The following is a 25,488-nucleotide window of genomic DNA, read 5'->3' as shown; positions in this document are numbered from 1 at the left end:
ACTTAAGGCCATAAAGAAGAATTTTCAAATATCAGATCAAGGATCCAAATAGCAAATAAAGAATTTTAAAAGTGCACTATATGTAATACCCCAAGTAATGAAGTTCCTGTCTCTGCTTTAGTGCTGAATTCCTGACTAAAATACAAATGAAGAAGAGGACAGAAGTAGAAATCCCATTTTAATTCAAAGGTTGTTCTCCTTTCTGTCCCTGTTTTGCCCAGAAAAACCAGGTCCCTTATTTCTTCAGGGAATAAAACAGCACAAGTTGAAGACAGAAATGTGTTCTACAATAGCCAGTCAATGTATTCAATGTTTATAAGAACCTGGAGCTCTCCCTGAGTATTATCATGGGATGTAGATTATTTTATAACCCAATACTCCATTTTCTAATTCCTGACAAACCCAAATCTGTCCAAGAACCCTGCTATTGCAAAACTCTGCACATCACATACACAACAAAACTATTTTTAGAACATCTACTGAAAAAATCACAGTAGTTTAGTTGAAAATGAGCTTGTCTTAGACTTTCCATTAAAATACATCTTTAAAATAACTTTCTAACTTTATAAATAGACTGCAAACTAAAAGATTTAGGAGCCAAGAAATACTAAAGCTAAGAATTATCTGAAGAACTGGGGGGCAGGACCCTCCTACCCTTCTAGGCACAAAAGAAATCTCACCTACTTGCAGACAACGTATTTTGTCTAATTTGGTGTGTGTATGTATCTATATATACACACACATACATACACATATATTTATTTGTATGTACTCGTAAACTTTGTCATTCCAGGAACATAAATAGGGAAAAGGCAAATATTAATACAAAGGTGTTATGGGTTAACATGATGATTTATCCTACTGAGAGTGGACTAGACTTCTCTGAAAAGCATGGGGTTTGTTCTCTGCGAAATTTCTTGTGTTTCTTCCAAAATTTTAAACTCCAGGGAAGTGGTGGGCTTTTGATGGAAGGAGTTTTCTGGCAAAAAAATGGCCCAGTTTCAGGTCTGCTATGCCTGGGGAAGATCTGCCAGCCAGACTGTGGTTTGGGTTCTCAGCTTAATGGCAGACTGCCTAAGGCCCAGGGATCATTAGCTTTCAACATAATTAGCCCATCTATTAGGCAGATTAAACTGAGGCTCAGGACATCCAAAGAAATCCAAGGAAGTAGTGAGGTGTGAATGCTGAGGGTGGAGGTGTGATGTGTGAATACATATGGTCACTTGGACTCAAGTATTTTTTTTTTCCAACCGAAACATTTCAGGCTCAAATACATATTTTCTGAAAAATAAAAAGGAAAAAAACCCTAAGTATTGCTGGAAAACTTCCAAATATCTCTAACCTGTACTCCTGTTGAAGGAGACAGTGCTTACTGAAAGAACCAGGATTAATTTAATGAGCAGTGGGCCTACTTTTTCAGCAATGAAGATAAAAATAAATACTGAACAGCTGCCTACTTGACTATGCAGCAGCCACCGGCTTTAATCCATTTGACAGACCATAAATCTGCATGGAAACCAAAGAACAGTGAAAGTATTTTATATTTATGAATCTATTATATGCATGTAATGTAACTAACTACTTGTCTTTAGTATGTCTGCGTATGTACATATCTTTTGAAATGCTACGCACACACTATATATGCATATAATATGTGTATCAGTACAGAACAATCTCTATATCTGAATTTAATTAGTTGTACACATTTGAAAAATGTATTAAAGACCAAAGAAAGACTTGGCATGTTAACTGGAGCCATACACAGTAAATACCACCCTCATATACCCATAGTCTGTCTCTAAGCTAGACATTATTGTGGTAAATTGTGTATGGGTAACAGAATGGTTCATCAGAAATATGCAAATATTTGAATGCAAAATCTGGATATTATCTTCCTACACAACTGTATTTTATAGTAGAGGATATATAGTGAAAAAACATAGCATTTAGAAAGACTGACATTTTTTTCACATGGATCTAAGTTCATAGTCAAATCAAAAGAAAGTTTGTTTTAGAAAAACATGTCACCTATTCTTCCTGCATACCTTTCAAATGCTATTGTTTAATAAAAGATTGTGCAAAGAAGCATACAACTAAAATGGGAATCTCCAGAAGCTGCATCAGAGAATGTCTTTGGCAAGAACCTTAATTGTTTACCCAAGGAAGATAAATCATCTTTCCCTAAAATGGTACCAGCAATCAGCAAAATTTATTAGAGTGAGTATCTCTCCTCAGCCATCAGGAAGAGCACTGCCTTACATAACTTAAAATGCCAATGAGGATGTGATTTTTTTTTCCCTCATGCAGACTGTGCAAGACTCTTCCCTGCTTTACCACCTCTAGCACGAAGGAACTTCCAGGCCATTTGTTCAGGAGCAAAACTGGAGCATCCACCTGAGGCTCTGCATGCCAGGCTGTAGCCATCAGCCTTCTCTTCTTGGTGAGGACAGGATGCCCAGAACACCCAGCATCTGCACTGGGCTCCCTGGCATTCACTTCTACCCAATGGTTCTCCACCAGCACTGGGAACTTTGCTTCTCCCATTTCCTTCTAATATTTAAACCTGGCAGGCTACAGAAACATCTACTTGGATGGGTTTCTGAGATTGGCTGGATTTTGGAGAGTGACTAGCCAAGGAAGAGTACCAAGCAAGACTGAACTACCAATATAATATTTTTTTTTGATTTTGGTGTTTAATTGGTTGGTTGGTTTTTTATCTCCCTGAAAATACAATTCCAGCTGTAGGCCATGCTTAGACTTTACTGTGGATCATCTATTATGTTTTTGGTTTTGTAAAACAAGACCTGTCGCAGCTGGGCATGAAAGATAAATTGTTTACAAATAACAGATAAATAAACACAGCCCACAAAGATTCATTTTACCCCACTTCAGGCAAATCCCACTTGATTACAAGTTTCTAGGAAAAGCAACTTGCTTCCATATTTGTACATAAAGTGCCTAGTACACATTAGTGTTACTAAAGAAAAAATACATTAACAAGAGAAACTATTAATAGTATTATTCCTCAGGATATCTATGAGACAAGCAGACACTTGCTTCTGGGTGGTGGGAAGTATTTTCATTTTTATCACAACATTCTGACCAAAAAATTTTGCTTCTAACAACCACAAAGATGGTTGTTACCCTTAGCGGTAAAAAAATGCTCTAATCAGCCATATTAGGCTCTTAAAAAACCATCAAACATTCCCTGTGTCATTTGTTTTATTTGCTTCTTCCCATGACTTGACGGAACAAACCGGTGGCTATTTTTCCATCACACTGACTTGCACTCAGCAAACAGCTGATTACTCATTGTCACATATGTAAATCTTTGAAGTGCAAAGCAAAGGAAAGAACATCCTTATTTATTTCTAAAATGAAATCCCAGCATTCAGCAGAATTTAAAAACTGATTTTTCTAGGGCAATACTTCTTTCATCCTCCCAATGCTAAATATTAAATAAGAGAGATCTGTCTTAATTCAAGCTGAGCTCTGACCCTTGAAGTCTTATGATGCTGTCTGTGTTTACAAGAGCACAGACTATTTTTCTCCAAGCTAGTTCACATCACGCATGTTCCTCTCAGACTCTTCAGAATCCAGAATGTTAATGACCCTCCCTTCCCTCCTGGCTTGTCTGGGATTTGGGAAGCTGTGGAGTTTGGATGCTGCACAACAGTTTTTATCAGAAAGCTGGTATTATTCCTGGTTCATTGACAAGAGGCTGACTCGTTATATTAGTCTTTTCTCATTTTTGGCACCAATTTGAGTTGCAGCTTGCATTTTTAAAATAAAATTTAATAGGCTATATTATTTCCTATATTTAGATAACAGATCCCATTAGCTTCACCTGCACTTACTCAATACTTCTGCAGAATCTAATTTGTGCACTCAGTAGTAGAAGTAGCCCCATTAGCTTCTTAACATGTTTGAACTATTTTCCAATACAAAATGAAGGCTCTGGCAGGGATGTAATCCAGCCTATTGTGCAACTTTCAACCACTTTCATCACTGCAGTAGACTTCTTTTTCATTTTCATCACGTGCCTTTCACTTCCATAAATAGCTGGGCAAAGCTGCTTGCCCACAGCCACCCACTCATGCACAGCCATGACTTAATAGTCATCAAAAAGTGGAGACAATTGAAATAGTAGTCAGCTAGAGCTGTGGCATTCAGGGGAAAGCAAAGTTTGGAAATTCTTATTTTTAAACTGCTTGAACTGAACCCAGGGAAAGCAGCATGTTTAACTATATAACCATGCTGCTTTAGTGGAGCAAAGGTTCTCCAGTGCACTGAGTGAGGCAGGAAACCCACACAAAAGAAACAGATCCTATAACTAAAGCTTCCCCCATCATGTAAACGCACAGCTGAGGTTGTACTGGTGACCCTCTGTCAGGCATTGTGCCTTCAAAGCTCCTTTAACATTGACTCTTTAATCTAATTTCTTTGGACTCCTGGAACAGTGTGAATCCCTTTCCCAAGCTAAAAGTGTGTGTTGGGGAACCCCAATGACTTCAACATGGTTAATTGCCCAGACTGGACCAAAGCTTAAAAAAACAAGGACAGACATATGCAGTATGAGCCAGAACAGCTCAGCAAAGAGTAGGTAATAACTTCGTGGATGGGTCAATCATAGGAAGAGCATAAGGAATCAATGAATTTTCATTATTTTTTGCTGACAACAGGGCAATTATGAGACTATGCATCCAGAATATTTAAGTCCTAAAAGGGAGAGTGTCATGTGTTGGCCAACCTCAGGCTCCTTCAGACTCTATCTGTTAAAGTGAGCAATTTGTTGGACCTGAGCCTGCACCATAAGGAGTTGGCATTTTTTACCAGAAAAATGCTGTGTAGAAGAACTCCCAATGAACTACATTAGCTGGAATCTTCTGTGTGCTGTCAAAAGCTTGTACTTTCCCTCAACCTCATCTGAGTAGTTTTCAGCAGTCAGAGAAGAAAATCCAGCTTGACACATATGTGGAAATCTCCCAGCCAAATGGCTGAGGCTGAGCAGAAGAATGATTTTTGGGCCTTTTTCAAATAGAGAAAATCACGCATTTATCCCTCTGCATAACCAAGACAGTAACTCACCAGAACAGTCCTGCTGAAGAAGAGAAGGAAGCTCAATCTCCCTTGAAAACAGGGCAATCAGATAAATGGAGAATGAGTTTTAGAAGTAAAGCGAATTTTAAATCACAGATTTAAAAGAAACCAAACTTAGAGGATGCCATTTGATGCCTATTTTTCTGTTGTATTATTTTCTGTACCGCTGAGCGGTTGTAGCTCCAAGCAAAATTTGGGAAACTGCAGTTTGCAAATTGGTTCAGAACAGATTGTCCTGAATGATTCTGGTGTCTACTCAGCTACAAAGACAAGACCCACTCTGGAGGCCCTTCTCACCACTTCTGTGAGGAGGCAGTGTATGTTCCTTAGCTAGGGATCTAAATCATTCACAGAAGGGTGATGCCCTTTTCACCCAGAGCCCCCATTTCGAGGGAAGGAGGTAAAAATGAGAAATTTCTCAGAGATCTCCAACAGATGAGGAAAAGGAAAGAGACTCCCCCCAATTTTACCCACTGTAGGTAAAGATAAGGGGTCTTTGCCCCTTCTAAAGCTGCTACTCCTAGGAGCTAAAGGCAGGAGCAATTGTTCTTTTCCCCCTCAGTCCACTTGAAAAGAGAGAAGTCTGTGAGCCAGATGCTACTTAACTATGTGAAAAACACCTTGAGTAAAACCTCTTTTTTCTCCTCCACCCCTTGTAAAAATACCAGCTACTTTTTGGAGTGGAAGGACTCACCCTCCTCACAATTACAAATGAGCAGACTTTTGGTGAAATGCCCAACTCACCCACAGACACATTTTCTTCCAGCAGCTATCAAGCAGTGAAAATTGTGGTCAGCTACACCTGTGCCATTAAGGGAAAAACAAAATTCTGATTTTTTTTTTTTTAAGCCACCTGAAGCCAATCTGTGAAATATAATAAGCTGGCAAGTCACAAATACCCAGAAGCAGGCTGTGTGGCACTGGTTGCAATCAGTGGAGCCCCTGCAGCCATGCATTTTGCACATAGAAATATGTTTACAAAGATAGGGTGGAACAAAAGGCAGAGGTATATCTTATCACCACACTTACACTTTCAGGAAGGTAAAAAATATGCCTGGAAACTCTATCTATGGAGCTTAAAAATATTATCAAAAATAAAAAAAAAAGTAATACCAGCTTCAAATTAGCCAGGCTGCCTTAGAAATGTGATTGCAAGTGTATGTCAATCTCTTTTGCCACTTGCCCTGACTATCTTTTGAACAGTGATTTTAGCTTAAATTGATGGAGCAACAGTCTGAGCATCATGAAACTTGATAGCTTGATTAAGATGACAGATGTGGTCTGAGCTGCTGTGCTCCTTCCTGACCAGCCTGGGAGCAATGCCTTCTACCTCCTTTGCAGGTGGCAAAATGAAAAGGAAATAAGGGGAGAAGAGGTTAGAGGAAGGAGGAATGGAGGTGAGGGATGGATGTGTGAGAGGTCTGGAGGGATGGCTGGGCTTGCTGAAGTGGGAGTATAGTGTGCAGAAAGATACAGAACAAATGAATAGGGGACCCAGGCAATTCCAATGCTCAAAATAAAGTAAAAAAAAAACCCCTTTATAACTGGCTCCAAGTGTTTTGTGTCAACCAGAACTATCTGGACTCGCAGAGATTTATTCTTTAACATATTAATAGATTTTAGTGCTTAAAATTTCAAGGCATTGCATATCTTTGCAATGGGACTCCCTTTAACCCCTTTGCTGCTGGTTCTTCTTGCATCTTCTGTGCTGTGGCAGAAGGTGACAGTTTTCCTCTGCTGTGCCGGTGCTCCATAGGCAGAAACCAGGGTATCTGTGTTGGGGTTTCTGAAGCATAAAGTGGGAAAAAGCCAAAAGAAAGACTTTTTCTTGTCCTGGGAAGGCAAGAGGGGAAATAATGAGGAAAACGAAGGGTGGCATAAAGTGGTTTCTAGGATGATAGCTTAAATAAAGGAAATGAAAATGACTGAAGGAAGAACCACAAGGCAAGGGGGAGAGGGAAATATTTCAGTGCATCAGATTAGAGACAAGTCTGTTGGTTTCTCATGTGATGTTTTGACCAAGATCCCTCTCCTTAAATTCTTAGAGTGTTAAGGCAAAATTCCTTCTGGGGGATGCTTCTGAGAGACAATTTTATATAGCAATTGAATTTGCAACCTTTGCTGCACTTTATCACAGCTGACTTGGCTGAAAGTTGTCATTTCTCCCAAGATTATTCGGAGCAACACCTGAGAACTTTGCAGGCAGAATCCCAACATAGAATCCCAATCTGAGACCTAAAATGTTGAGGCTCAACATGCTTGTTTGCTGGCAGGGAATATAAAAGGCTGAGGAGAAACACAAAGCAGGCTGTGTTCTCAGTCAGTCTGATATTTTTTGGGTCCCAAAGAGCAGGGGTATTTAGGTTTTTTTCATGGAGCAGCTCCAAATTGCCTTTTTTCCAGTCCAGATCCCCCTGCAGTCAGTGGTTTTTCTCCTTTCTCTTCCATGCTCCTCTTCTAAAAATGCTACACTTAAAAGATCATGCCTCCTGATAAGCATCTGCTTCAGAGAAGGAGACCAAGTTATCTACTGTTTTAAAAAGTCTTTCATACACCTTTCCCTAGAGTCTCAGGGGAGCCCCCATTTCCACTTTGACTTCTGAAACAAGTCAGCAAGGGCTTGAGCAGCCTCATAGAGACGGTCTGTCCTGATGTTGCTCTGATTAATCCTGCTATGGACACTGTAGTGTCCATAATTTCTTGAATTAGTTAATAAGGAAAAAGCTGAGATTGCCATGCACTTAATGTACGATATGAAAATACTTCCCAAGGAGGGTTTCCCACAACCAGCCTCAATGACCTTGAGGAAGTTAAAAAAGGGCAATGACAACAGTGCCAGCACTTTTTCCTTTATTGTGTACATGAGCACACACTAAAAAAAAGGTGTCCTTTTTCTAGAAAAAAAAATATTATGGATATAGAATTCCTTAAAATTTATTGTTAAATTTGTTGTTAAAAAAGGTGTGTGTATTCCACAAAAATAATGCTCCAAATCTTCAATGCCTGTTGTTGGCAGGCAGACCTTACACCAGCCTCAAACTGATACAAGCTGTTGGAGAACCAGATCCAACAGTTTCTTAATCTGGAACTTCTTTTGCTTTACATAATTTTCATACTCATATATTAGTTATATTCAACATCTGCATAATAGTTATGGTATCCATTTGGGGCCAAAAAGAATTAGTTTTATTTTTTAATAATCTTCTTCCTTTAAATGATGGTAAGCAGAACATTTATCACAATCCCTGGGTATTTTAAAGGATTGCTCCTAAAAATAAATACTGTGGCTTAGCTGGATCCAAGCCTTAATTATATATATGTGTCTGTAGTATACAGCCATTTTATTCTGAATTTGGAAGACTTCTTTCCACTTGTTGCTGTGCCTTCAACATCACTTACAACTCAGATAAGAAGGCAATTTCTGTATATCCCTTAAAAATTCCCATGTTTGATCCTTGAGAGTTTGTTTAGAAATGTGTATATGTTGTTTAAATGAAAAGGGAAGTCAACAGACACTAAGATATGCCCAGACAGATATTTATTTCATATTTTTGATGTCTGCTTTTTTCTCATTGCTTCTCTGGAAGCGATGTCACTCATCAGAAGAAATTACTAATGCTCTGTTCTTAGCAGCAGCAACAGGAAGTCACGCTTCTTATCACGTGTTTCTCTTTGTAACAGAATCTGGATAAACCTGTGCAAAATTATTTGTCACTTCACCCCTTTTAAGAGATTCATGTTGCTAAAGACGGACTGAGGCTGATCTTCAGGCTAGTGGGAAGGATTTGCAAATATCCAGTGGGAAGAGGTATAAATAAAATCTGGTGCTACACACTCTTCCCTCTCTGGGGTAGAACACCACAAGAACAGCTATGATATTTATTTTGGTCATCCCACAGAGAAGCAAAGGATGGGACTGTACATCAGAGCTTGGTGCTGCCTCTTCCCAAGGTCCAGGCACCTGGGTTTGTTCTTCTAATTATCAGCAGTGGCCTACTGCTGGAGTTTCCCCTTCACTGAAGGGTGGCAATGGCAGTAACTCAGTGTCTCGTATCCTGGGGCAAACTAATGGTGGCTGTAGCAGCTGGTAGAAAGCTGGCAGCTTTCTAAAAGCCCAGTGGTTTCATATTCCTGCTGCCCATCAGCATCTGCTGATGGGAGTGCAGACGGTGCAGTTAGCAGTCACTGCCTCTCCTGTCCCTCTTGCCTGGTGGAAAAGGCTGAAGCACAGCCCGAGGGGACTTCACTACTGGAAGACAATGTTCAATTTTATTGCCTATCCCTCCGAACAGAGCCGCAGAATTTCTTCTGTAGTGACAGCCCAGCATTTGTATTTTAAACAAGATATAAAATAGAGAAAATATTGATAACTGCTGTGGGACATATACAGACCACATCTTTATATCCAGCAATAGCTCCTTGTTTTGAAGTGTCTCCTTCCAAAGATGTGGAATCTAACCAAATCCATGGTTTTAACTTTCTTAGAGACTGTATTTCAAAATCACTCTTCTCAGCTTCTGGCTTGGACAGTCTCATGTGTCAGAACAAGTCCCCTGGACTCCTTTATTACACCACCAAAAGTTCTCAAGCTTGATTTTGAGAAGAAAAAAGTAAAGTCCTGTAAAAGCAAGTAATTAGACTGAACAGAAGGGCCCAAAGCTAAGGAAGGTAAAGCTCAAAGCACCATTACCAGAGATACACCCATGAGGCCTCAGCAAAGTCATAGATGTGGAAGCTGCAAAATGTTTAACGGGTAAAAGAACACTCCATTTACTGTGTCTCTCCTAAGCACACAATGTGAAATTTTACTCAGAGCTGAAAAGCTGATGTGGTGAGACCTGTTGAACCAAGGGATGAACTGAGTCAAGAGCTGCTATGTTGAAACCTTTGCTCCCATCTCACTGTTCACAACCAAAGGCTTGCCACATCCCTGTGGTGCTATCTTTAGATGAAAATCACATCCTTGTCTACACATCTGAGGGAAGATTTATTAAAGTCAGGGGAGTTTGGAAGTGCAGGCTTTGGAGACTAAACCTGATGAAACCTGTAGCAGTACCTCTTCTGTATTTGTTTTACACTTACCTACAGAGATGTATTAAAAATTCTGTAGTTTTTAGATCCAGAAGCCTGAACTATCAAGATATCCATAAAAGTGTAATTAAGGCAAAATGTTTTGACTTTGGCATTGTGCCACAGAAGAACATTCAAGGAAAAAGGCTGATGACTGAGAAAAGTAAGCAATTTTTTACAAAGCCTTTTATGTCACTTCTGCTATTGTTTCTGTTTCTCATGGCTCTGCAGTTTCTTGACAATAACTGTCTTTTCTGGGTTTGCCACTGAGATCAATAAAGAGATGTTAATTAAAAGAAAATCTGCTGGAGGTTGTACTTATTCTTCTGGGATTTATCACAGTTTTTTGGCAGCAACACCTCACTGGCCCTGACTACAATGTCAAAACAGGCTTGGTCTTGGCTTGTCATGGAGCCATGCTTGGGTACAACCCTGACCTTTAGTGACACTTCCACTGGCACATGTGTGCCTCCCTAACCTCCCCCCACCACACGCCCTCCTCTACAGACTGACTTCTGCAGCTGTTAGGTATACAAAATATCCTGTGCATCAGTATTACCATTCCAAATAAACCATCATGAGACCATATTTACAAAACAACCCTAATTACCATAGCCAATGACACATCACTCTTGAGCAAGACAGATCTGCACTTCTGCCCTAAAGATACTGGTTTTGCATCTTTGCTTTCCTGCTTTCCTTTCTGTGAATCGAAGAAAGTGTTCACGTGTAAAATCTCTTGAGCAATAGCAGTGGAGATAAGGTCTTAGTGGAAGCCATAAGGAGGGATCTCACCAACTGCTGAGATAGAGACATTAATTCATGACTACATGCAGAAGTGAAGGGCAGACAGTGAAGAACTTCCTATTATTTGGCTAGCAAATGCCAATCACACCAACACAACAGGTTTTCAGTACAGAGGTCCACCAATGGACCAACTGGGCTATGTAAAAATGGCAAAGGCAGAAAACCAGCTCAGTAATATGGATTCAAGTTTAACAGAATGTGCACTGCTAATGGAAGGAGGAAAGTAGCCTCTGGTGCTCTGTGTGACAGCTGCTTTCACCAGGTTCTGGGAAAGCAAGCCAAAAAAAACTCCAGCACCCCCCCAAAAAAAGACATGCTGCTGAAAATAAAACAGACAGTTCAATGCTCATTACTTGCATTTTGCCTGCACCTGTGTGTGGGCTGAGAATCCTTTTTACTAAGTTTCTTGCTTTTAAATTTATCACAAACACATGCATAGACAAAACATGAGGCATAGACCTGTCAGAGACAGACTAATGTCAGCACTTCAGCCTCCTGGCTGTCAGGTCTGATTCCAAACAAACTTTTGTCTTCTTGTTCCAGCAACTAAATTACAGATCAAGTGAAAAATGTAATTATACTCCAAAAGGCCATGGATAGCATCTTGGAATGCAGTGAATTGTGAATGGAACAACAATAATAAAATTATAAACTAGTATTACCTGGAGCATCCAAAATGCTCCATGGTCCCACAGGAGCTATTATAAAACTGTTTCCTAAATTCCCCCCATCCCCCACTCCCTTGGCTCTTTTTTAAGCCTTGTGAAAAATACATCTTCCCTGTTGCAATAAATACTCAGTTATACTGTTATCAAATTTTACTGTATTGGCTTTTTTCCTTGAGGATGATGCAGAACTTGTGTTTTCTAAAGTCATGTGAAGCTGAGAGTATCAAGACTTATTTTCTATGCACAAATTCATCAGCTAAATTTTTACAGAAGGAAAAAATACAAAGGATTTATAAGAATATGTTCTTTTCTCAGTTGTCTCTGATAATGCTATATTAGATTTGGAATGCTATCAAAAACTGAATTAACTTCTTTTTTCATTTGTTTATTGGAATATTAAATGTTCAAGGACTTTCTCTGCATTCTTGTACACATCTCTAAACACACAACTATTCAAAATACTAAATTATTCTCAGCAGCACCTGGCAAGATAAACGTAGGTGGTGGTGTTAGAGTGCAAACCTCCACAGTTGTTAAGCCAATTTACATGCAGTCAGAAAGGCTGCTGATGGCTGAAATTTTTAATCTCCTCTTTCTGATTAGTGCCATGGTTCTTACCCTTATTCAGGTACTTGTACTCATGTTTTAAAGGAAAATAGGCAATAAACTGGAAAAGTATCAATGTTTCAGCTGCTGTTCCTTTATTTGCAGCCTGCTACCTCAAATACAACTTGCAGAAGAATCAAGCTCCCCACCTCCATTTGCTAGCACCAGAGGGTTCTTCTGACTCTGAGAAGATATGAGTATTTATTACTCCACAGACATCTCAGGCTGTGCTTGCTTAGGAGGCTGGCTCAGCTCAGCCCCAAGGCACTGGGCCCTGGGGATGAGTATCACAACACATTGGTCCACATTTCTAGTCCTGGGCAGCTCTAATGGGACAGCTACGTGCCTTGACCCATGGCTGCACAGGCTTGCTCTCATTTCAGCTGGGGCAGCACCACACCTTTGTTTGAGAGCACACACTGTGACCTACAAAGAAAGAAAACACTACAGGTACCCTAGCTACCTTTTTCCTTTCTTTATATGTGCAAGGTCAGATTTAGTGAGAAGTAGAACAAAGGAAATCAGAGAAAATTTTGTATTTTCTCAAGAAATTCAGTGTCTAGAGGTGGATGATACAGAGTTTGCACACTGCTCGCACGTGGAGAAGGGAAATAGGCCATGGAGCTCATTAAAAAGCCACACATGGAAAAATTCCCTACAAAGTATCATGTGGAAGTTACATGAATCCTGCATTGAATGCAGGGTCTCAGAAAGCAAGTTATATCACATGATGACTTGACTCTGTTCAACTGGGATTCTGCCAGCCCGCAAAGAAACCACAATCCAGAGTTTTCTCTTAATTCCTAGTACTTTGAGGTTCATGAGAAACCAAATCAGGTGAACAGCATCCTTGAAAATACTCTCTTTAGTCCAATCTCTGGCAGTATACTTCAATTTCAGCCATTCTGGAAGTGCCTTAAGCTGTCTACAAATTCACTTGGCTTCAATTTCAGCAATGCGTTATGGACCAGATGGATTTAGGGAAGTCCACTGATTGGATAGATCAAATTAAAGGAAGAGAGAAATAAATGAAAAAATATTTTCCCTCTACTTCTTAAAATATATAAAGAAATAGAATTGATTTATTTTAAACAGTTTCCCAGGTGTCTCTCCATGTACTTTGGTAGGAAACCACCACAGGTTTATGAATGCAGCCTGGCAGCAATCAAGGATTCAGCCATGGACATGCAGGACAGCTTCTCACTGTCCAAATTATGTGCTGCCCTATCAGGATTTCCTGAGGCCTGCAAAAATAACAGACATAAAACCCCTTACAGAATATGGGCACAGAAAATATAAACAGGCATAAATTCATCTTTGTGGTATAGATCACAAAGACTGTCCTGATGCCAGAGTACAGATGCTTTGGACACAGTTTTGATGTCCTAATTCAAGCTGTTAAAACCATAGAATCACAGAATCATAGAACGGCTTGGGTTGGAGAGGTCTTAAAGATTATTAGAGCACTAATTCCAGCACCAGGCATGTCTAGGGCACACCTAGTGACAAGCAAGGAAAGGATCTATCCCCATAACCTTGTTCCTATGTCAAAGTCTATTTTCCACACTCCTCAGCACTGGCATAATGATCACACTCCTACATATTCATCTCCTTTTTTATACGGTCAGCCTTGTTTGTACAGGATCACACCCTACAGGTAAAAATCAATTCTGTCAACTCAGGTCCATACATAAGTTATGGCAGAGTAGACTGACAGACAGTAGGATTCATCCCAGAATTTTGGCTGGTGGGATACCTACAACTCCCTTCCAGGGAGAGCTGAAAAATCCTGTGCAATCAGCAATATGGATATCTCTTGCATGAACGAAGCTTATCTTCACGGTATCTGCAGTTAGTCCAAAGGATCTATTTGTCAACTTAGAGCAGACATACTGAACAGTATTTTTTTGGCAGAAGCTAAGTGCTCTGCCCTGGTGATGACTGTGGCCCTGGCTTTTCTCAAGGATGAACTGTGTGAAAAGGGTTTTTTTTTCACACAACAGAAGATGGCTGCATTTGTTCTTTCACCAATAGAGAAGCAACAGCATACATTAAAACTGCAGCCTGGATGATGTAAAACATGTCACACAGACATGCAGAATAAAAGCACATTTTCTGCCAATAAGTATTTAGCCCTAACCATTGGATGCCATTACTTTAAAATCCCAGCTCTGAAATCAAAAGCTGTGCTTTTCGTTCACATAAGAATAAATGTCTTCTTCATTTGAATTTTAAATTATATGTAACATATATATATATATATAAATTATATATATATTATATACTCCCACATTAGCTTTTCAGGTAACAAGTAAACCACATGATATCTTTGCATATTAACCCCTGTCACTATTTACGTAAGTCTTCTGAGACTGGACCCTTCTGTATATCTATGTACACAGCTATTCCTTCAGCACTGCATTTCACAATCTGTTTTAAAACAAAAGTGACCTTGAGAAGCTAAAGACTAACTCTAAGGCTGAAGTAAGAGATGGTGGTATTGTGCCACGTTTTTTAAGAACAAGATGATAGCTTGTTGTAAAAAAAATGACATTGGGTGGTCATGTTCCCATGAAACAACTCACTGCACAAGCACAAATGGATGTTAGAAGCGTAAGATACCCTAATTCAGTCCCCAGAAACTCTTAAGTAAACGTGCCACCTAGTGTTTAATTGTGACAATTTCATTCATAAATCATCTTGATTGATTCCTCCCAAGCTGTTCTCTGCAAGCCTAGGTTGCATGGAGTCTAGGCAGAGTTACCTGGAAACATATTCTCCAGATTTGTCCCTTTCCTCCCCCAGAAAAAGCCCTGTGTCAACTTCTGTTTTGCTCCTGAGAAACTGTGGAAGCTACACTTCCAGGCCATCCTTCTTTTTTGAGGAGCCTGCAACTCAGACTACCATAAGCAATGCAGAAGGCACTGAAAACTGACCTCAGAGGGTTATCCCTGCTGTCAGGGTCCCAAACAAGCCTGACAGACTTCAGAAAAGCTGTCTTGTACCTCCAGCCAAATGGCACCTGGCACAGATTTCTCACACCTCCCTGCCTAAAGGTACTGGGCAGAATTTTTCTGTGAAGATGAAGCACTATTTCTAGCTTACAGCTTGCCAAAACTGGATGAGTCACCAAAGCTATAGGTACTGCTTTGGTGGACAGAATCAGCAGAAGATCAGGGAAAGATGCTTTCAAAGTATTACATCTTCAAAAGCACTGAAGGCAATTTCTCTTGAAGCCATGGCAGTCTCCTCCTTCGTCACCTCCAGCCTTTGCTTTATAGTGACACACCTGGCTTAAATAAAAACAACCCACCCTAAAGAAGAGCTACTGCTTGTGTGTGGCTTGGCTCCTTTCTATGCACTTAAAAACTGTCAAATTTTCCTCTTAAAAATTCTAACAGATTCTCTCGTTGCTTCTGTCATTGCCTCTCATTATGTTCCTAAGGATTAAATTTCTATACTGAGCGACATCATAGCACAAACTGTCCTGAGTTTTTGGTGATGTCTTGTTTGCACTTTTTCCAGATCAATAAAAATCTTAAATGAAACTCCTGTTCCTGCAGTACTTCATCAGACACTTTCCCCCAGCTCATCAAGTTGCTGTCTATCTCTATTCTTTGCTTGAAATTCCTCTACCTAGTTTTGGTCCGTGTAACCACGTTCATGAGCCAAACAAATTTGAATTAATGTCAAGAGTGCAGTTTCATGAGAGATTATACTACTTTACTAAAAATCCAATTATTCTGCATCTGCTGCATTCTTTTCACTCAGTACTTTTGTAAATCTATCAAAAAGGCAATCAAGTCTCACTGGCAGCATTCCTTTATAACTCATGCTGACGACTGTGCGCAGTCCCACTAATCTCCAGAGCTGAGAACGCATTGAAAGGAAAAGCCCACTGTTACTATTTGTACTTGTCACTCCACAGAGTCCTCTTTTCCAAATATGAGTGGTTTTTGCAACTGGATTCCAAACTTTGTAGTCCAACCTCATCTGAGAACAGCCAACAGAACATGCCTCACTGTGGCCACTACCAGCTGTCCTCCTGCCCAGGCTGCTGCCTTCTTCTGCCTGGCAGATCCATCAAGCTCTATTAACTGAGACAGGTAATTATTAATCTGTTAACTCGGTTTGCTGCTGACCCAGCCTTAGGGTGACCAGGGAGATACCTGCACCTGGATTCCCAGTATCCGAGCTGCAGGATGTGGATGCAGGCTGCTAACCTGTCTCTCTGCAGTGAGAGACCAAATGAGAAAGCCTCGGACACCAGGATTGTGGCTGCAGTTAATGCCTCACTAGTGCAGGGGCAATTCTGAACTGAAGGTTGAATGTTCCTTCCTGCCAGGGGGAGGAATCAAATATAACCAGTCCTTAGCTACTTTAGTACATTGTTTTCATCTAGCCAAGATGAATCAGAGCCTAGATAATATATTTTCAGACACAGAAAACTGCAGAGAAATAGGACTAGAAGGTACTGTGAGGTGTCCTTCTCCTGCCTTCCTCAGGTATCCATGCTATCTGTGCCATTTCTGCCTGATAGTTTCTAATATGTTTCTATGCCTTCTGATGAGGGAGATTTTGTCACCCTCTGAGGCACTCTAGCCCAGCATTTCATTATTCTTTCTTTTCTCCCCTAATAGTTAAACTGCAATGCTCGTCACTGTATTTCAGTCCTATCATTTCTTATCATATTCAGCATGAACACAGAGGACAGGTGATTTTTTTTCCTTATAATTAGCCAAGCCAGTATATGACCTATACACGCACACCACTTAAAATACTTATTTTCTAATCAAAATATAAAGGAAAAATATTACTCACAACTTAAATACTCTTCTTGACACCAATTCAAAGTCCTTCACTACCAGAAATTAATCTCTCTCTTATATTTAAGAAGTTGAACTCTTGTCTTCCAATATCAAAACAAGGCAGTTTAAAGGTGCTTGCAAAATTTTAGTGCCTATTCCTACACAGTGTCTCAAGATTTGTGCAGGATGATCAAGTATAGATTTTTACTTAAAAAATGCCTTTTCATTTTCCAGTGACTAGACAAACGAAATGTTTATGCTGAAGGCTCCATCCCAAACGCTGCAGAAGTTTGTTTATATGAATTTAATGCCAACAAACTGTGTAGAGTATAAAAGCCAAGATAATATACCCTCACACAAGATTTCATTTTTAGTACATCAAACTAAGCACTGTTTTTATGCAACAAACATTCAGCTTTAGTAGTATTATTAAGATCATAAGAGGAATATGCCCAAGAGAAAAGGTTTAATTTAATAATTTAGTAGACCCTACCTGCAGATACACAGTACTGTACTTGAAGAGACAAGTGGCATTTGCCTTAGGAGTACTATAAGCACTTCTGGTGTACTGAATAATTTTTAGTACTAAACTGAAATTCTCATCTGAGAAAATTTCAACCTGCTTGTGATGTTCACATTGCTTCCATTTGGCTGTCTTTCAAAAACACTGAATTGGAAAACACTGTGGTGGAAAAAACTTGATTATTTATCTTCGCTCCATATGCTTAGCAATGCCCTGAACTGTTCCAAGACTCAGTAAAATCCTTGGGGGTCTTTTCCTTAATCCAGTAGCATTTGGATCAGGTTATATTCACTGCATCATGTCATTTGTGTAAATCAGTATTGTCTCCAACTTACAAGTTCTCTTCAGGCATAATTATATCACTTATTCTGCTTGAGGCAAAAGTCATGAATTCTAAGCTGGTGGTAATAACACAACATAACCCAGGGATCTGGAGAGATGTTAACAGTTCAGGGAAGCAATGTAAGAAAATGCTTTGCTATGGAACCTCCCTTTCTCTTGATTCCCTCAATTTCCACTACTGTTATAATTGATAAAAATATTCCTTTCAAAAATCCTTGTTTAATCAGGCTAAATATTAGGTAATAGTTAGGAGTGCCACAGCCAACTACAAAGCACTGTCCATTTCCCTGTGCCTAAACACAGACAGCCAAAGGGAAGGAATTGAAACAGACACTTCCCACAGTTTTATGCTGGTAGCTTTCTTATTTTTATTTATGATGCACTAAATGAACAAAAAGCTGCAGAGACACAGCTGGAAAATACAAAAGAATGCCAACACTGAAGGGCAAAAGAAAACAATCAGCCAGATATATTTTTGGTATGATGCTGTTTGTCATTTGAAATATAAATCTATTAAAACATCTGTGCAGGTAGACCTACTGTATCACTATAAACTCCTCCTTGTTCTGCTGTAATACCAAAGAGTATTCTGGATGGAATCACTCCTGAATTGCTAAGTTATTTAAAGAAGAGAGTCAGCTATGAAGTTAAGTACTGTGTCAAGGCATGCTACAATTAAGTATGTACGTGTAGTAACCTGTGTGTAGAATACTACTCTTGCAGGACAAGCCTGAGTGACTGATGAAAGGAATTCATTACTCCCAAAGTCATTTTGATGAATTAGTTTGTTGCTTCTAGCAGCAAAAATGCCACACACCTTTTATCACTGCATGTATTACTTAACCCTGGAGATAAAGGCCACCTTTGTTTACAGGATTTATGTTGCTTTTTATCAGTGTGGTGTCTGAACATCTTCTGGGAAAAATTAGTACTGCCAGGGAGAAGTCCCTTGTGACTTCTGTGGCCATGCATACAGGAGTGTGACTGCAACCTGTAATAAAGGACTATGGTGGGTTGCTAACATCCGTGTAGAATTGAGCATTTTAATTTATTCTGACCAACATGCTGCAAAAAGAAAGGAATTGAAGGAAATGTAAAATACACCATATCAAATTATCAGTGCCTTTCCAGCCCAGAGTCTGCAGGAACTGATGTTTCTGCTCACTGCCTTCTTAACCCCAGGATCTGCTGCTGGGGCAGCACAGTACCCTGCAGCCCTCCTGTGGAAGGAAATGCTCAGCATCTGGATAGACATCCCAGCAGAGAATTAAACGCTATCTGGCAACTTGTAATAGGATCATTAGAGCTTTAGAGGAGCTGCAGAATGGGAAGAATAATGAATAAATGAAAGACTGAAAAGATTTCTTTACTGTTGGCTAATAGCACTACCTATGGCACCATTTTCTCAATGAAGAGACAAAAATGGACTTGTAAGATAAGGCTAAAAAGCCTTCAGAAAGGGATGTGGTGTGAATAACAATGTAAAAGTGTCCAATACCTACAAAAATTGAACCAGAACACAGTTTGTCTTAAAATTGACTGCCTCTTGTACAATTTTGACGTAAGAAAAACAGCAGTGCCCCTAAAAAATTTAGTTCCATAACCAGATTACATCTAACATCTAACTACATCTAACATCGCCAGTTAAGGGATGTTAGAAAACAGTCTTTCCTAGAAGACTTGCATTTTCTTCTATGGGGAACTATGTGTGAGCAGCATGATTAATGAGGAGAGTAGTATCAACCTCTAGCAAAGATGTTCTTCCTTTTCACCTTTGCCTTAATAGTAATAGTTTTCTTATCTGTCTATTACTTGTGTGGGATTTTCTGCCAAGGAAATCTACAGCCTCCCAGACTTCATAATATGCTAATAATTTCAGCACTTTAAGCTGCGGTGTTAACTGTGGGCTCTGTCATTTGCACTTCAATGTCTCATTATGAGTTCCACCAAAACAGATACAGAGAGGCTACCATGCCAAACAGGAACACAGAGTTTTCTGCACTGTTAAGTGAAGACTCCACGAAGAGCTCGCTCTTGGTTTAGCTCAAACTCTGCACTGTTCTGTACAGACCATCACTGCTAAATGCCTCATGCTGCTTCTGGCATGTACTTGCAGCCAGAAAGCAGAGCAAGTACTGCAGCCCAGGCTCCAAGCAAACTCATATTTCATGTACAACTGGTATGTTTGAACTGACTGAGCCAGATCTGACTAGGAGAGAAGTTGATGGGAGCTTTGCCAGAACCCAAGTAAGCAGAGACCTGGCACCGGAAAAAGTCTTCCTTAATCTTTACTGCACTTACCAACAGTTTGTCCTCTTTCAGACAGATTAAGATCATTCTTTTCTCAAACACTTTAAGCTCAAATGCTGCCAAGGTTTTTCTTTAACTCCAGCCTGCTCTTCTCATCAGACCAGCACAGCAAAGAAACAAGCTGTGGGACACAGCCTTTGTCTGACACAGGGCACTGTGTCACAGCATCCAGGTCTCACCCAAGGCATGGGGTGGTTGCAGTAGTTCACAGGGCAGGTCACAGGAGTGGGATTGAAAGTGCAAGTGCAAGAGAACCAGGATGGCTTTTCCATCAGCAACTGCAACAGCTTTTACCTGATCAGAGCATTCATGAAACTACAAGTTTGCATTTACTTCCAACATTTCAATTATTTATTTTCAATTAATTATTTTCAAATATATTTTCCAAATTACACTTGCTGAGGTAGGATTACTCCCTTTCTGTGGCATGAAGACTGCTGACTCAGTAAGGGCAGCATTTGCAGAAAAACATGATAGCAATAAATGGTTCAGAACTACATATTTTACTGACAGATTACTGCAATTTTTTTTCACTCCTATACGTGAGGATTAATTGCTTACAGCAGGCTACACTTCTCCTACATTCACCATTAACTTGAACTACTGGTAATTAATTACAGACTGCACCAATACCAGGTACTTACCTGCCCTACATCCTCTAGTATGTGATCACTTGCTCCAAGTACAGCATTCCATAAGCAGAGCAAATGTAAATCAGGCAATCACAATTTGCCCAAAAATAAATCACAACTCTAAACAGACAACATGTGATCATCAAATTTCCTTTGCACAAAAATCTCTCTCCCTATCCAAAATCTTTGTTGAACCTGGATCCTGTTAAAAAGACAATTGCCTACACTGCTAAGAAAGAATCTGCAACATGCTGTTCTCCCACAACACTTAATTCCTAAAAATCATTGCCATTCCTTTCCGATTAAAGATCTGTTAAACTATTCAGGCTAAAATTTAGAATTTGTGTCTACATATCAAACACCTCTTCAAAATCAGACAGAAATAACTTTTGGATGGAACACCAGCATTAAGTATCTTAGAGTATTAATGTTTTCTTAGGCCAGATATAAAAATTGTTGGATAAAAAAACCCATGAACAATAACAGCTTAATCCAGCCCAATTATCACATCCCCTTCTGGAATGGGCATGACTCCACTAATTACAACCTCAAAGAAGTTATCATTACGGGAACAGACAAGTACCCCAGGCAGTACCAAGACATCTCATCTGAGTGCTGGCTCCTCCTGCCTCCTGTGTGTTGTTGGCCCCCCTCTGCCGACCCACCCCACGGAAGCAGTGGCACTGGAGTGACAGAGACATTGAATAATCCCTACTGTCAATGTGGGAGCAGGCGACAGAATGAGCAGACTCCCTGGATGGTGTTAACAACCCCACCTAGGAGATGCATGCCTTCAGCTGCACATTCACACTCTGGCATTAGTTTCAGTATGAAACAACATCTCGCTTGTAAAGAGCCTAATTTCTTTGGAGAGTATTGGTGCTTAACCTTAAAGCACTGAATTCTCATCCTCCTCTTGAGAAATAATGGAAGTTTCTGTCCTGCGTATATGAATTGCCCCATCATTTCTGGATCATTCAAACACTCTAGGCAGCACTTTCAAATAATCCAGCTCAATAATCTTATTTTTTAACATTTTACCTGTGCAGCTGGCCAGAGGGGGAAAAAAAAAAAAGAATTTTTTTTCACACATTCATCAAAGAATTTACTTTGAAGAAAAATGTCATACTGAATATTCATTAAATTATTTCTAGGGGTCTGAAATTAACTAGAGTTTATTGAAGTGGGTGAAGGTTGTGATTTGTAGACAAACCATGGCCTTTGTCTAAAATGCTGTACAAGACATATCAGCCTCGAGCAAAACATCTGATAGAACTCTCACTGAACTGCTGCTTCCCCATGATACTCTTCTATTTCAGAGGACTACATGAAATTCCCTTTATCCTGTTTTATCCCCATTTCCTTAGTACTGACAGTTGCTTGATAATTCACCAGCTCATTCCAAAGCCCAGTCCATACTTTATCTGTGAGTAACAGAATGGAAGATGACCCCCCAGTCTCTGCTACCAAACCTCTCATGACTTCCCTCAGGAGCATTTGAATCAAAAGCAGCCATGGTGGGCTTCAATACAGACTTTCATGAGCTTTTATATTAGTTGCTAATATTTTAGTAGATCTCATATTTTTTTTTTTCACATGAATTTGCAAGAGATATGGAATACTGGTACTGGTAGAGAAGCCCACGGAAAGTCCTAATCATCAGTATTAAGGCTTCAGCTGCTACATCAGGTATGTACATCAGGTCTTCAGCCTGAGCAGACCCCCTTGCCTATTTAGCCCCACTCCTCTTAGAGCTGTGATTGCTCCTACTCCTCCTGGCAAGAAAAATATGTTAGAAACAGCTGCTATTCTTCCTTCTGCTTTTCCCCTCTGTGGGAGGAAAGCAGAGAGGGTTGCCAACAACGTAGCTGCCTAGCTGAAGCCAGCTATTTTTACATGACAGCACAGCCACAGAGCCCAGCCTTGCAGGCTGCTCCTGCCTGCACATACAGAAATCAAGATGAGCACAAGTCCTTGTAGGCCAAGGACCTGCCTTTCATATTATGAATCACCTCAGAGACAAATAATCCTCGAAACACTTAAATTTCATTCAGCAGCAATACAAAAGAAGACCTAATACAATAATCAATGAGGTCCAGAGGTGTGTTTTCACTATTGCCAGAGCATTACACCAATTCCAAACATTTTCAAGCACAGGTATGTGGAAGTAAAATGCAGCACTCCCCTCATATTAAGCCAGCATAGTAATTTTTTGAGCTGTTATGTTTTTTGAGCTGGGAAGAGTCTTGTGATGCACTTCCATTCATATGAGTTGGATCAGATAGCAGACGTGGAAAAAAATTTATTTTTTTTTTTCTTCTGGCTGAGTAAATTTTAATCTGGAGCTGTTTGCTAGTGTCACCTGTTGTGAAGCTGCACAAAATCGTACATGAGTAAAACGCTGGTGGAGAAGGAGAGAGGCCAGGCTCCCTTCAGTAATGGTTTGCCTTCTCTTGGTCTAAAAAGGTTTTTACAATGCCTACTTAAAGCTGCCCAGCCTAAAGAATGGCATCCAACTACAAGCACAACAGAAAACACAACCTGTTATGGAATATTTGGTACTAGAGCAACCCCCTCTGAAGCTTTTGAGAGCACTTTGAGAATAACAAAAGACTTGTTCCTCAACTGCAAAAGCTGTAAATAAAACTAAACATAACTGTATTTGTCCTTCCACTAATCAAATTTTTCTGATTTCCTACAGAATGTAGCATGGTTTTCAATCACCATGTTTATTTTCTTACACTACATGTATGTAATAATATTTACAATAATCCCAGTAAGGATCCAGTTCCAGAGCACCCTCTGGACCATTCCCTTACTTACACAGAAACACCTACACAAAAAAATTTGTCACACTGCACTATGTCTACTTCTCACTGTGCTTCAAATAAAGTAAAAATTCCTTTTCTTACGCCTGTTAAAGCATTCAAAATCACCCAGTGTCCAATCACAGGAATCAAATGAACAAGCATTGGATGTCTCAGTGGCATCTTCTCCTCTTGGATATTACAATACCATTCAATTCAACCAAAAACTACCATCACCAGTGGATTAATTTTGAAATAAAATGTGAACGGAGGACTTGTTGTTATGCCATTCTCCAAAGGCCTTCCCTGCATTAGTATGCCTTCCCTAAAAAGTGTAATTGTCAATGGAATTAATTTGTTATAGAGGATGGATAGGTCGCTATGTCAGGTCAGTTACTCAAGTAATTATTCTTACTGAGAAATCCAAACCTGTAAATAATCAGCCAAAGTAGATATGTGAACCCAACAGTTAATTCTGCTAGAAATACCCTGGAGACACAGGGATACACATAAAAAAGCTGATCTCTCATACTTGTCATGACTACATGACAGCAAATTCACTCCCTGCTTTCCAAATAAAAACTGGATGTAGTTCCCAACTAGCTGACCAGCACACTGAACACTAAAATCAACTGTCACACTGCAGAAGTATGCTTAAAAAATGTCAGTAAGTCAATTCAGCACAAGGACCAGACTCAAAAACAAAGTTTTATTTGACAGCTCTTGCTGCCATACCACCTGGGAAATGAAAATATCCACATGCCACTGCTTACAAAGCTGTTTGTCATATGTAAAATAATTTCTAATTTTAAATCTTCAGATGGTTGCTAACTGCACAAAATCATGCTCATCAGTTTATCCTTATGTAAGTCCTAGTTCGTACAACCCTCTGGGATATGACTGCATAAGAGGAGATCAAGCAAAGCCCACTTCAGATGAGAAGAGCAAGAAGAAATGGAGGCAAAGAGACAACAGCCCACTTTCAGATCCATGAGAAGGAAAGAAAACACATAACATCTCAACTTGAGACCCATCCACCAGAAGCTTGTCAGAGAAGAGGAGCTTTGAACCACGTACAGAAAGATAACAAACTTGAGCTGTGGTGAAGGGTCAGTGGGAACCAGATTCGTAATACTACTGCGGAAAATCATTGAGCATATACAGGGAAAAAAATAATCTGTGACCAATTTTAGATGCAGCTCTTAAGATAAATAGTATATACCCATATATTTACATGGTGAAAACATTTGCATTTCGTGCTTATTAGAAAGTTTTCATCATAAGCTCCAGTCAAATATTAGTTGGGAGTCAAGGTCATATTAACAGGATGTAAACTTTGCAGTGGGATAGCAATACTTATAAAAGTACAGGAAAACAGAAACAGGTCTTCTGACAAAACTTTTTCTTCTCAGGTTTGATAGAAAGACTGATATTAATCAAGAAAATTTTAAACTGAATACTTACCTTTTCAACTGGAGTATTTTCTTCACTCGTTACACTTGCTTTTCTTGATTCATTTTTTGTTCTGCTCAGCCTCCGGGACACTTTTTCTCTAAGCAAAGTGGCATATCCAATGTGCTCATATATGGGGTTGGTTGTCATTTTGGAAATGTACTCAGAAGCCTTTGTTTCTATGTACAAAGTTATCAAGCCATCTGTAACCAGATCATGGATTGATTCAAATCTTTTCTCCCCGACGAAATGCTTCCCATCATAGAACAGCCTATAGTTTAAGGTCTGATTACCAAACCTGCGAACACGAGAAAAAAAAAAAACAAACAAACAAAAAAACCCCAAAAAACAGAGGGAGAGAAA

At 39.7% G+C, this 25,488-nt stretch overlaps 1 protein-coding gene across 2 annotated transcripts in view; it reads right to left on the bottom strand.

Moving 5' to 3' along the window:
• CHN2 (chimerin 2) overlaps window positions 1–25,488 on the bottom strand; it is a 157,864-nt gene that overhangs the window by 39,199 nt on the left and 93,177 nt on the right. Inside the window, exon 6 of one of the 2 annotated variants that reach the window (XM_062508547.1) lies at window positions 25,138–25,423. In XM_062508547.1, coding sequence (XP_062364531.1) covers window positions 25,138–25,423 — 286 coding nt within the window. Of the gene's footprint in view, window positions 1–25,137; window positions 25,424–25,488 lie in introns of those variants that run through there. The other variant, XM_062508555.1, reaches the window with a different exon arrangement.

This window comes from Cinclus cinclus, chromosome 1 (genome assembly GCF_963662255.1).
Source record: "Cinclus cinclus chromosome 1, bCinCin1.1, whole genome shotgun sequence".
NCBI lineage: Eukaryota > Metazoa > Chordata > Aves > Passeriformes > Cinclidae > Cinclus > Cinclus cinclus.
The sequence above is the reverse complement of the archived record's forward strand: the minus strand, read 5'-3'. Positions and strand labels throughout refer to the sequence as shown.